This window comes from Gekko japonicus, unplaced genomic scaffold, assembly GCF_001447785.1.
Source record: "Gekko japonicus isolate JY-2015 unplaced genomic scaffold, Gekko_japonicus_V1.1 scaffold281, whole genome shotgun sequence".
Classification (NCBI taxonomy): domain Eukaryota; kingdom Metazoa; phylum Chordata; class Lepidosauria; order Squamata; family Gekkonidae; genus Gekko; species Gekko japonicus.
In genome coordinates this window covers 791,228-802,619 of record NW_015174281.1, presented here as the reverse complement: position 1 = coordinate 802,619, position 11,392 = coordinate 791,228, and the positions used below count along the sequence as shown (strand labels likewise).

General features: G+C 45.2%; 2 protein-coding genes across 2 annotated transcripts in view; one reads left to right on the top strand and one right to left on the bottom strand.

Annotated features, from left to right (window-relative positions):
* The window catches only part of METTL13 (methyltransferase like 13), a 14,152-nt gene extending 12,533 nt beyond the window's left edge, over positions 1-1,619 (bottom strand). The window contains exon 1 of the mRNA XM_015423866.1: positions 1,458-1,619. Coding sequence (XP_015279352.1) covers positions 1,458-1,619 — 162 coding nt within the window. The remainder of the gene's footprint in view (positions 1-1,457) is intronic.
* A 310-nt stretch (positions 1,620-1,929) lies between these two features.
* Positions 1,930-10,458, top strand: ITPA (inosine triphosphatase). The gene is made up of 8 exons (XM_015423873.1): positions 1,930-1,999; positions 3,462-3,519; positions 3,600-3,664; positions 4,307-4,380; positions 6,201-6,232; positions 7,384-7,499; positions 9,303-9,379; positions 10,263-10,458. Exons 1-8 carry the CDS (start codon positions 1,940-1,942, stop codon positions 10,378-10,380), a joined length of 600 nt encoding a protein of 199 aa, XP_015279359.1. The 5' UTR covers positions 1,930-1,939; the 3' UTR covers positions 10,381-10,458.
* Positions 10,459-11,392: the final 934 nt, after the last annotated feature.

Genomic DNA, 11,392 nt, shown 5'->3' with positions numbered 1-11,392 from the left:
GGGTAGTTTGGCTCTTAAAGTGGGCCTTGTAGGGAAAAATAAAAGTAATAGGCTAATTACCTAGAGAAGGTGTAATGACCCTAAGTGTTGTGAGAGAAAAGAGGGATCTACCGGTATATAGTGTGAGGTGAAAGTATATTGGCACTGTAAAGTTGAGAGCTGATATTGTACTACGTTTAGGTTTGCAAACGGAGATTTTGAAAGCTAACAATACTTTTTGAAATTTTGAAAGAATATCTTAAAGGGACTAGATTGATATTATATAAGAAATTTGAACTGTCTAACTGCTGTGATATACCTGTGTGTTTTTTTTTCTTTTATATTTTTATTGTTATAAAATTGATTAATAATAGTAATAGCAGGTAGGATATAGAAAAATGAATTGTTTATTGGGAACAGAATTTTACTTAATGTCATCTGTTGTGGACTATAGATTAACAAAGGGAAAAAGGGAATTATGTCTCTAAAGATGTTATGAATGAGGCAATGGCTTTGAAGTGTATGGCTCTCTCTTTTATATATATATATAACTCTTTAAAAAACTAATAAACCTTGCCCAATCAACAATGGGCAAGCAGAAAATAAAATAAAAGTAGTGCAACAACTGGAAACCTGGAACGGAAGTCACAAAACTTTGACAAACAGAAGTCCTGCAGTACCTTAAAAGACCAACAATTTTTATTCTAGCATAAACCTTCACAGGTTCCACTAGACTCCTGATTGTTTGTGCAACCATATGTACCCTTGGAAGCACATTTATTAACTGCTTTAAACCATACATTCTGCGCTACTTTACTTGAGAATAACTCTGTTGAATGTTATGAACATTATGAAACTTATTTCTGATTAAGCATAGCATGGCTGCCAGGACACAGTAAATATCACGAAAAGTGAGTATTTATGCAGGTATATTTAGAAAATATTCTCATGAGTTCCTATTGCATCATATGGTAAAAATGATTATTCCAGAGTTATTTTATTCATTTACAGAAAGACTTTTTGAAAGGTGGTCTTCTGTGATCAAGCTTTGACAAAACACGGCTCGCCCGTAAAGAAGACGTGGATCAAAGAAAGAGGCAGACTGATGCTATTGAGTTTACCGGACCTCTTGGGGTGCACAGTGCATAAATGTATTCCCTGGGGGTCCAGGTGTAAGGCTCATGTTTTGTGATAGGAAGTCTGCTGACTTTTCATAAATGACAATTTATTTCCCTACTGCATACAACACTTGTGTTCTAAATCATTTTGTAAATTGTATACACCGGGGTTTATGCAACATTTGTTGGAACAGTTACAATATACTGTATACACTTTTATCGAATTTTCTGCAGTTGCATTGTGTTTCCAGGACACAGTGAATAGCATGAGCATGTCCTGATCCTCGCTTACTCCAACTCTTCCTACGGCCCCTATTTGAATCCCCCGCTCCGGCCTCCTCGTCGCCTATCCAGTCTCACCGAGTCCCGCGGGCGCAGGTACCGCTCCAAGGGCTCACGAAGCTCCTCCCACTCGCCGTACCACTCGAAGGCGCGCTCGCCTCGCTCGCGGAAGAAACGCTCCCAGTAGCCGGCGGAACCGAACTCCTGTGCGCGTCTCGGCAGCAAGCGCAGCCCCTCCATGGCGATTGCTCCCAGGACCAGAAGCGTGGCTTCCGCCAGAGAGAAATATGCCGGAACTACTATCTCCCTCTCCACCTTCCCCACCACACTATTCACTGCTCGCCCGCTATCCTCGAAGGTCATTGGCCAATTTTTACCTCCCGCCTTTTTACCTCCCGCCAATGGACTCGAGTCCGCCTGTAAATAGTGGCCTCAGAAACCAGTCGTAGCAAAATACTAAAAAACTGCGTGCTGTCACTGGCTAGGAAAGGTGGGCGGGGGAAGCCGCTTTTTTGTGATTGGCTGAGCATGCACACTTGCGCAGAACGGCGAGAGCGAGAATGTCGGCTGCCGGGAGAAGCGTGGTGTTCGTCACCGGCAATGCGAAGAAACTGGAGGAGGTGGGGAGAGTGGTAGGGTTGGCTCCTCATCCCCCTAAATAGAAGGGATGGGCGCAGACCAAATAATTATACTTGCCTTAATCCATAAAAGCCATTTGTAATTGCAGTGTAGAGTAGTAATTATCGCTTTATAATAAAACACAATTTCAGTGTAAAGCTATTCTTGCACTCATTTAGAACAGGAAGCTATAATTGCAGTGTAAAGTGGAAATCAAACTGATATCCTATTGCGGTGTGTTACATTGCTCTTTTCGATGATATCAGCCCAGATGGGATCATCAGTGCAAACATTGGTTTGAAAGCGTGCTATGTAGGTAAACACAGAACTTAAATTTTGCTATATCTAATTACGTACAGATCGTCAGCCTGTCTCTCTTTGTTGTTGTTTTGCGCTTTGTGCAAAGGGTATTGCAACTGTGAAAAAGAAACTTAGAAACCATAAGGGCTAACAACAGATCAGAAACAAAACAAATCGAAATGTCACTAATGGGCTATAGCACAGATGTATGCAAAGGTACCCTGTCTGAGATTTAAGAGGTGGAATTCAGACCCAGGTATTCTCACCCAGGATCACAGACTGTTTACCTCTTTACCTTTTGGTGTGCAATAATACGCTGACTGAGGCTCTTTCTTGTACTGGCTCATATTTGAGATTGTGGAGCCACCTTGTTTCCAGTGGATGGGAGTCCTGCTTGTACTTGGGCTAAAAATACATGTTGCTGTCTTGTCTAGGTTGGTACGGTGACCCACAAGTCCAAACTTATTTGGCATGGTGACCCATTTAGGGCTAGCCCAAGGTTTTTTGGCACCCTGGCAGTGGCAAGCTATGACCTTTGGCACCTATCTAGTTTCAGCATTCCATTTTCTACAGTGGCTGATCAGATGCTTTTGAGAAACCAACAAATATCACACAGAGAACACAGCTGCCCCCACTGTGATCTCCACACGTTACATTCTGATATACACAGCATTGGCATATGGAGGTTACATTCCAGCCTCTGACCACTCTGTCCTTCTCCACTACTCCCTCTAAACACCCTCCCCCAATTCTAAGAAACTCACAGTGCAATCCTAAAGAGAGTTACTCCAGTCTAAGACCACTGAAATGAATGGGCTTAGACTGGACTAATTCTCTTAAGGATTGCAGTGTCAGCCTAGTAACCATCAGGAAATGTTTTACTTTTATCAACCAGAAAAAAACCCCAATGTAAGATACTGTTTCCAAGGTCAGATCTACGTTTCCAAAATACAAAAGAGAACAGTTTCAGAGGCTTCGCAATCCACTCGGAGTCTTCATGCACCGGTTGGGAAACACTGGTGTACAGACTGGCCGGCCCAGCCAGTGGGGATGGGAGCTACTGTTTGTGGCAGGGAAGATCCATCCAGGCGAGACTTCTCCACTTCATTGCAGACTCCTTATCAGTCCTACAGCCTGGCAACCTCTCTCTCTCCTCTTTTGCAGGTGATTCAGATCCTAGGGGACTCCTTTCCATACAGACTGGTTGCAAAGAAAATAGACTGTGAGTGCCTGCCTTCATAGTCTGTAATTAGCTCGCCGTTGCGGCTCTGTATTGACGTCAGCCATCTTTGCTTTCTGCAGTGCCCGAGTACCAAGGGGAGCCTGATGATATTTCTATCCAGAAGTGCCAAGAAGCAGCAAAGCAGGTGCCTTTTTCTGATCATGTCTTTCATTCCCTGCTAGCAGGGTTGCCAACCTCCAGCTGGTAGAAGTCCAATCAAAACATCTGTGACAAAAATGACGAAGAGTCAATAAAAATATATATACGAAATTGTTTAGTAGTGATTCTCTATAACAATCTCTTCTATTTTTGCTCACATGCAATGGATTTTGTGCAATAACAAATACCCATTTCACATAGATTGCGTTATCTGAGCGTGTAGCAATTACAATTCTTAGCAATTTCCACTTATCAACTCTTAAAATAAACATCCCATGTTGACTCTTCATCATTTTTTGTCACGGATGTTTTGATTGGACTTCCACCTCCTCCTGTGATCTCTCACCTTTGGCTTCAACCTCCAGCTGGTAGCTGGAGATCTTCAGAGATCAGTTCACCTGGAGAAAATGGCCGCTTTGGAAGGGGGGGGGGGGGGTCCCATGGCATTATACCTCATTGAAGTCCCTCCACTCCCCAGGCTCCACCCTCCCAATTTCCAGGTATTTCTCAACATGGAACTGATAAACCTACTTACTAGGCATAGAGAGCCTAAGGAATTCTGTAATCTAATCTAGGAGCTCTTCATCTCCGTTTGCTTGTGATACCTTTTCTGTATTCTGTTTAAAAGGTCCAAGGACCAGTTATAGTAGAAGACACCTGTTTGTGTTTCAATGCCCTTGGAGGACTCCCAGGGCCATATATGTAAGTAGGAGTTGAGTCACTTGCCCAGAGCATAGTTGACATCTTTTTTAAAAAAAATGCATTTAATCAGGCTGTTTGAATTCTGTCTGTGCCATCTGCCCAATCTTTGCTGTTCTGTCACTTCGAGCAGCACTTGGAGCAGGGAGTAGGAGAGAGGGAAAGAAAGGAAAATGGATTTGCTGCTGGTAGTGGTCATTCTAAAAGCTAAATGGAAGGGTATAGTATTGAAAATATTGGGCAGTACTGTACCACCCTGTGCACAGAAAATGGAGTTTTTCTGCATTCCTCAGAGCCATGGGACCCCTGCAGAGGAACAGGTATGTGGGTTGGGGATGCTGCAGTTTTGCTCAGGAAAAGGGTGGGTTTCATCTTCTCATCCCTCCTCAAAAAATATCATATGCCCTGGAAGCACAGAAGCTTTTTCACAGGATCCCCGATTCTCCACGTTTCCAGGTTAAGGGGAAAATGATGCTCAAACAAATTACAAAGATGATCGGGCTCCAACAAGAGAAAGAAATTTTACTTACAAAAATAGAAGAAGAAGAAGAGAAGAGATTGGATTTACACCCTGCCCTTCACTACCCAAAGGTGTCTCAGAGCGGCTTACAAAATCTTTTCCCTTCCCCTCCCCACAACAGACACCCTGTGAGGTAGGTGGGGCTGAGAGAGCTCTTGACAGAAACTGCTCTTTTTCAAGGACAGCTCTTATCAGAGCTACAGATTAGAGTCCGTGCACTTAACCATTACACCAAACTGGCTCTTACACATCTTGCATGACATATTCATGTAGGTACATTTAACTTAATGTGAGCAGATTATCTTCAAAAAGGTTAACTTGCTACAGCTTGAAGCCCAGGTAAGAGAGAGAAGAAGAGAGGTCCTGTATAAGATGATGACTTAAGACAAGCAAGGTTCCCTCCCAAATCCTCTTGCATGCAGAGTTACAATATCCAACAGATTGAGGGTGCTACAGTTTTGCTAAGAAAAAGGATGGGTTTCATCTCATCCCTCCATCCCGCCAACCCACACGGTTGTTTCTCTTCATGGACCGTGCAACCCCAGGAATGCTCTTTCTTGGAGTCAGAAGGGGCTGCAGCAATGCAGAGGAATGCAGGAAAATTTCTGTGCACGGATGGTCTAGGATGATAATGCTTATTTGCATTTAAGTGGTTGACCGGCCTCTAGGTTGTATAGACTGCAGAGGGGGGCTGACCTTTGAACACTGCCTGGTGTAGCGGAAGGGCCGTGCTCAGACTTAGCTTTGGGCTCGTGTTTTAACTTTGGGGGAGAAAGTGGAGAAAGAATTCCAAGACAACGTAGTCCCCATTAGGCACACCTCCATCTGGACTTCTCCTTGGATTTCCTGGATGTCTTGCAAAGCAATAGACCAGCTAAGGCAAAAATTCAAGTATTCCATTGATACTGGTGGCATTAGAGAAGAATTTGCAAACTTCACCAAGTTGGGAGTCAGTTTAAATTCAGCTTCGTTTTGCTGCCTGAAGACTGCAGATCTGAGCACCTGGAAACCCAGTAGCCCATCTGGCTTTGTTTTTACTCCCAACATCGGGGGGTGGGGGCAGAACTGATAAGAGTAGGGGGTGGACAATGTCTCTAATCTCTTTGGCTGTGTTGACAATCCAGTGGGCTTCTTGGTATTGCTGTGGCACAGCTGACAAGAATGGTCTATTGAACCTGCCTCTCCGAAATGAACAAGAGCAAGGAGTCCTTTCTGGCGGGTGGACAGAAATTGCTTAGACTTCCTTGCAATTGGAATGACATTGGATGGAATGAAGAAAATGATGTGTGTCTTTTCATTTCAGCAAATGGTTTCTGGAGAAGCTGAAACCAGAAGGTAATTCAGCCTGTGGGTGTACATACTGCTTTGCTGCTGCAATAAGGACGCTCTCTTGGATTGCTTGGTTGTTTCGGAAGTTTCTCATCGTGCGCTACTCTGCTTAGACTTCCTGCTGGAAAGCCAGCTCTGTATCCGCAGAAGTTCTAGTTGTGCCACCAGTCCCATCACCTTCCTGCTCTTCATTTCCTCCCTATTTTTAATTCTAAGGGGTTGCGCTTTTCTTTTCCAATAAACCAGTGATTCCCAGCATGGTACCGTAGGTTCCATGGTGCTAGCTGACGGGTTTCTTGACCTCATATGCCTCTTTCCCAAAGCGAATAGCTATTCCTAGCTTTCCTCCCCCTAACGGCAGCAGGAGGTGTTTCAGAAGAGTCCAGGATGCATCCCCTTTGTGCCTGTGTTAGGGGGGGAAATTATTTTCAGGATTTCTGAGCTGGATGTAGACCGGCGAGGGACTGGCTCTGTGGGCAAGAGACACGGACAGAAGCTTGTGCTAAAGTTTACTTTATTGGTTCTTCAGCTAGGCAACACAGTGTGTGGGGGGGGACTGCTTAGAGCAGATAACAGTATAGTGTACACCTTTATCAGAGATCTCTGGGCTGCCAGATAGAAAGGCAGCCCCTTCCCCCTAATTTTACCGTCTTTTATACCTTTCTGTTATTATGCGTTGCTAAGGTGGGTGTCAATGAAGAATGCTATACATGTTACAATAAGCAGACCCTTTCCCCTAAAAGCATCACAAACCATTACTGACTTTGGGTTATCAGGACAGGTCAAGCGTCCCTAGATAGTACCGGAGACATGCCTGACCTTAATCTAGGGAAGATTAAATTTAGAGATGGTATCACCAAGAATGAAAACAATCTATGAGGCAGGGTCGGCCTTGGCTAGTATTTGGAAGGGCAACCTCCAGGGAATACCAGGGTTGTGACACAGAGGCAGGCGATGGCAAACCATCTCTGAAATGTCTTTTGCCTTAAAAAACAACAACACAAGTCTAGCTCCATCACCTAGTGGTGCGTAACACTAAAACAGCTAGAACTTCTGGCTGCCAGGCAAGATCTGGCTATTATACACACAATGCCATATGATAATTATTAATAATATTCCTGAAGAAGTCTTCTGACACCCCTCTTCCTGTGGCTTAGGTCTGTACAAACTGCTGGCAGGATTTGAAGATAAGACTGCTTATGCCCTCTGCACGTTTGCCTTCAGCACTGGGAATCCAGGGGACCCGGTGAAGTTATTCAAAGGTCAGACTCATGTGAGTACCAGATGCCTGTGCCCTCTACCACCACCCAATGGTTTTGGTGCATCTGAGCGAGAGAAGAATGGGACAGGGCACGTCTGCCTGCTGGGCAAAGTAGCCTTTCTTTCCTGACACTTGCCCTGCAGAAGACACAGGACTGGAAGTTGCTGGGCAGCCACACTCGTGGCCAACATAACAGTAATGCTTAGCATTTTTATTGCTGTTTGGTCAGGCAGTTTTCATAATCCAACAGCCCTGTAAAGGAGGCTAGAATTATTATTCTCCTTTTGCAGATGGGGAGATTGATGTTTAATAAATCAACTGATGAATTCATAGCAAAGGTGAGATGTCACTCAAGGACTTCCTAGTTCCCAGTTCAGTCTCTCAGCTACCATCCTGGACTTTGATCCGTAGCTTAGCTGCTGGACTACTGCAGAACCTAACAAGGGGCTGCCCTCTTAGTTGCGAGGAAGGAGCCTCTTCCAGGATAGCAGAGCAGAGTTTAATGTAGCTGCTCAACAACTGCAGTCACACTTGTCTTCCCCTGGGGGTGGAGAAAGATGCTGAATGCTGTGGGGTTGTGGTCAGTGTTCCCTCTAAGCTGAGTTAGTGTGAGCTAGCTCACAGTTGTTTAGCCTCCAGCTCACAGATTTTTGTCTTAGCTCAGGAAAGATGGCTCCAAAGCAAACTATTTTATGCAGCAGCCAAATCGCTGGCTCACAACTTTCATCCCAGGAGCTCACAAAGTAGTATTTTTGCTCACAAGACTCCACAACTTAGAAGGAGCATTGGTTATGGTAGCTCCAGCAAAAGAAGGGACAGAGTGGGCGGGAAGAGAAGGCTGGGGGGGGGGACCCAATTAAAACCTTCCCCAGGGCATCTTATGCACTCAGACATGCAGATGCAGCAGACCAAGATGATACACTTAAGGCTGCATTTCTGGATACTTCCCAGAAGCCATGGTTTCAGTGACCTCTGGCATAATTTCACCTGGCCCATTTGTATTGCTCCTGTTGGGGTAGGCAGTGCCCCATGCCTTTCTGTTGCATGTTGCTTGGTCTCTCCCTCGCTGTTTAAGAAATTTACTGTCCCTCTGGATTATGTAGGTTATAATCTGTAGGAGGCCAAGGAAAAGCACCAGTGTTCCCTCTAAGCTGAGTTAGTGTGAGCTAGCTCACAATCTTTTAGCCTCCAGCTCACACATTTTCGTCCTAGCTCAGGAAGGATGGCCCCAGAGCAAACTAATGTATCCAGGAGCCAAATCGCTCGCTCACAACTTTAATTCCAGTAGCTCACAAAGTAGAATTTTTGCTCACAAGACTCCACAGCTTAGAGGGAACATTGAAAGGCACTGTCTTGGATCCAAAGCTAGACTTTAGAACTTTGTTCTCTATTACACCCAAGAGCTGGGCTGAAGCAGCCAGACACATTTAAACTAGGCTACTGCGGTTTAGCATTCCGAATCTGTGGCTGGGACACCAGATGAGAAACTGGAACAGATCAATGCACAGGGGAAGGACCTTTTTTTCCTGTTTTTCTTTTCAAGATTGTTTTCCCCTAGGGGATGAAGAGAAAAGGAGCAGGGGGAATTGATCTGAAGAGGAAATAAATGAATGAAGAAATGGGAGGGGGCAGTATTTCTTGCTTCCTTGTGAATTTGCCTGCTATCCACCCCTGCTTTCTCAGAGGGTTTCTGAGGACTGGTGGAGGCTTCAGAATTGTCAACAGTCACAGGCTAGCGTACATCACTTTGTGAAGTGGTGACTGTAAAGCATAACCTGGCTCTCAAGATCTTTCCCTTTATGCATCCACATACAGGGATGTATAGTTGACCCACGGGGACCCAGAGACTTTGGATGGGATCCCTGCTTCCAGCCAGAGGGATATGACCAGACGTAAGTGGTTTGCTGGTTTGTTTTGCAGTTTTAAACCATCACAATTGCTTACAAGGGATAACCTGGGCCAGTCTGTGTGCTTGCATCCTCTAGGAAGAGGCAAACTCTGTTCCAGGGAAATGCCAGTTCTGCCCCGTAAAATGTGCTTATCTTTTAACGAAGATCCTAGATTCTCTTGCCTTAGCCGAACAACAGTTGAGAGGATAACTGTAACACTTGGAAAGCAATCCTAAGAAGAATTGCACCCGTGTAATCCCATTGAAGGGGCTGCGGTGGCTCAGTGGTTAAGACGCTGAACTACAGACCGGAAAGTCAGTAGCTCAGCAGTTTGAGACCCGAGTGCTGCGTGACGGAGTGAGATCCCGTCTCTGGCCCCAGCTCCTGCCATCCTAGCAGTTTGAAAGCAAGAAATTGCAAGTGGATAAATAGGTGCTGCTTCGGTGGGAAGGTAACAGCATCCCGTGCGCCTCGGCGTTTAGTCATGCCGGCCACATGACCACGGAGAAGTCTTCGGACAGCACTGGCTCTTCGGCTTGGAAACGGAGATGAGCACTGCTCCCTGGAGTCAGATTCAACTGGCTTTCAAGCAAGGGAAACCTTTACCTTTTTAAAATCCCATTGAATTAATTGGGTTTAGAAGGGTGTAACTTTGTTTAGGATTGGACTGTTGGCAGTGCAGACACACCATGTGTTCTGTACTAAGATTTCCAAAGGGAAACACAGGATGCATAACAGAATTGTTTTTAAGCTTGTGGGGGGCCTAGATTTAGGTTCAGTGCTGCCATGTAAAATTCTTGTATTATAGAATACTGTATATGAGTTAGTGAGCTTTCAAGAGATCCCAGCTTCACATGAGAGTGTTCCTTTCTCTGGCCCTTCACAGGTATGCTGAGTTGCCCAAGTCTGTGAAGAACTCCATCTCTCACCGTTACAAAGCCCTGAACGAACTGTCTACCTACTTTATTCAGCAGCACAAAGAGGCCACGGGTGGTCCCAGTTAGCCTGCTGGGAGAGGGGGTCTGAGGGTTTTGCACGGAAAGTTACATGTGAAATATGCGGTTGGTGTTTGGCTGTCTATACATCCATGTCTAATAAAGCTGCTTCCTTTAAAGATGGCACGTGTCTCACTTTGCTGTTGCTGAAAAAGGGCTTGCAAAAATGGCATACCAAAAGTGGAAAATGGAGGCTTACACTAGGGGGCACCACTGGAGTTAAAGATGCTCTGGAACAGTCTTTCACAACCTGTGGGTCACAAACCCTCTGAGAGAGGATCATGGGCCAGCCCTCCATAATGGCTGCCCATGGCCTTTCCATTGGTCTCTTTGGTATTTTGGAAACCAAGATTTGACCCTGGAAACAGTATATTCTATGTCACACAGATGGTATTTTTTTCCTTCACTGCATATACACATTGATCAAGTAAAACATGCCCTGATGGTTACTAGCATGAGTTTCTTAGAATCGGGGGGGGGGGGGGGGGGGGGGGTTAGACAGAGTGATGGAGAGGGGAAAGGGTGGTCAGAGGCTGGAATGTAACATTCATATGCAACGGCTGTGTGTGTCAGAATGCCACTTGCTTGGGGTTCATAGCAGGGGCAGCTGGGTCCTCTGTGTGATATTTGTTGGTTTCACAAAAACATCTGGTTAGCCACTGTAGAAAATGGTATGCTGAACTAGATGGGTGCCAAGGTCATAACTTGGCTAGGGTGCCAAAAAATCTTGGACCAGCCCTAAGTGGGTCACCGTACCAAATAAAGTTTTACTTGTGGGTCACCGTACCAAAAAGGTTGGGGACTGCTGTGCTGGAATACAGAAACCAATGACAGACTAGTGTCCTGGGTGTTCACAAACTAGGAAAATAAACACTATGCTTGGTGTGCAACTTACTGGGATGCCCACTGAAAGGCTGCAGGTAGAAACACCTTTGAAAGTAGTTCCGACTTGTGAAAAACTGGATTCAGAAAAACATAGCCCTGGTTGTATTGCTTAGTGAATTGCAGGCAGTCTGAATGG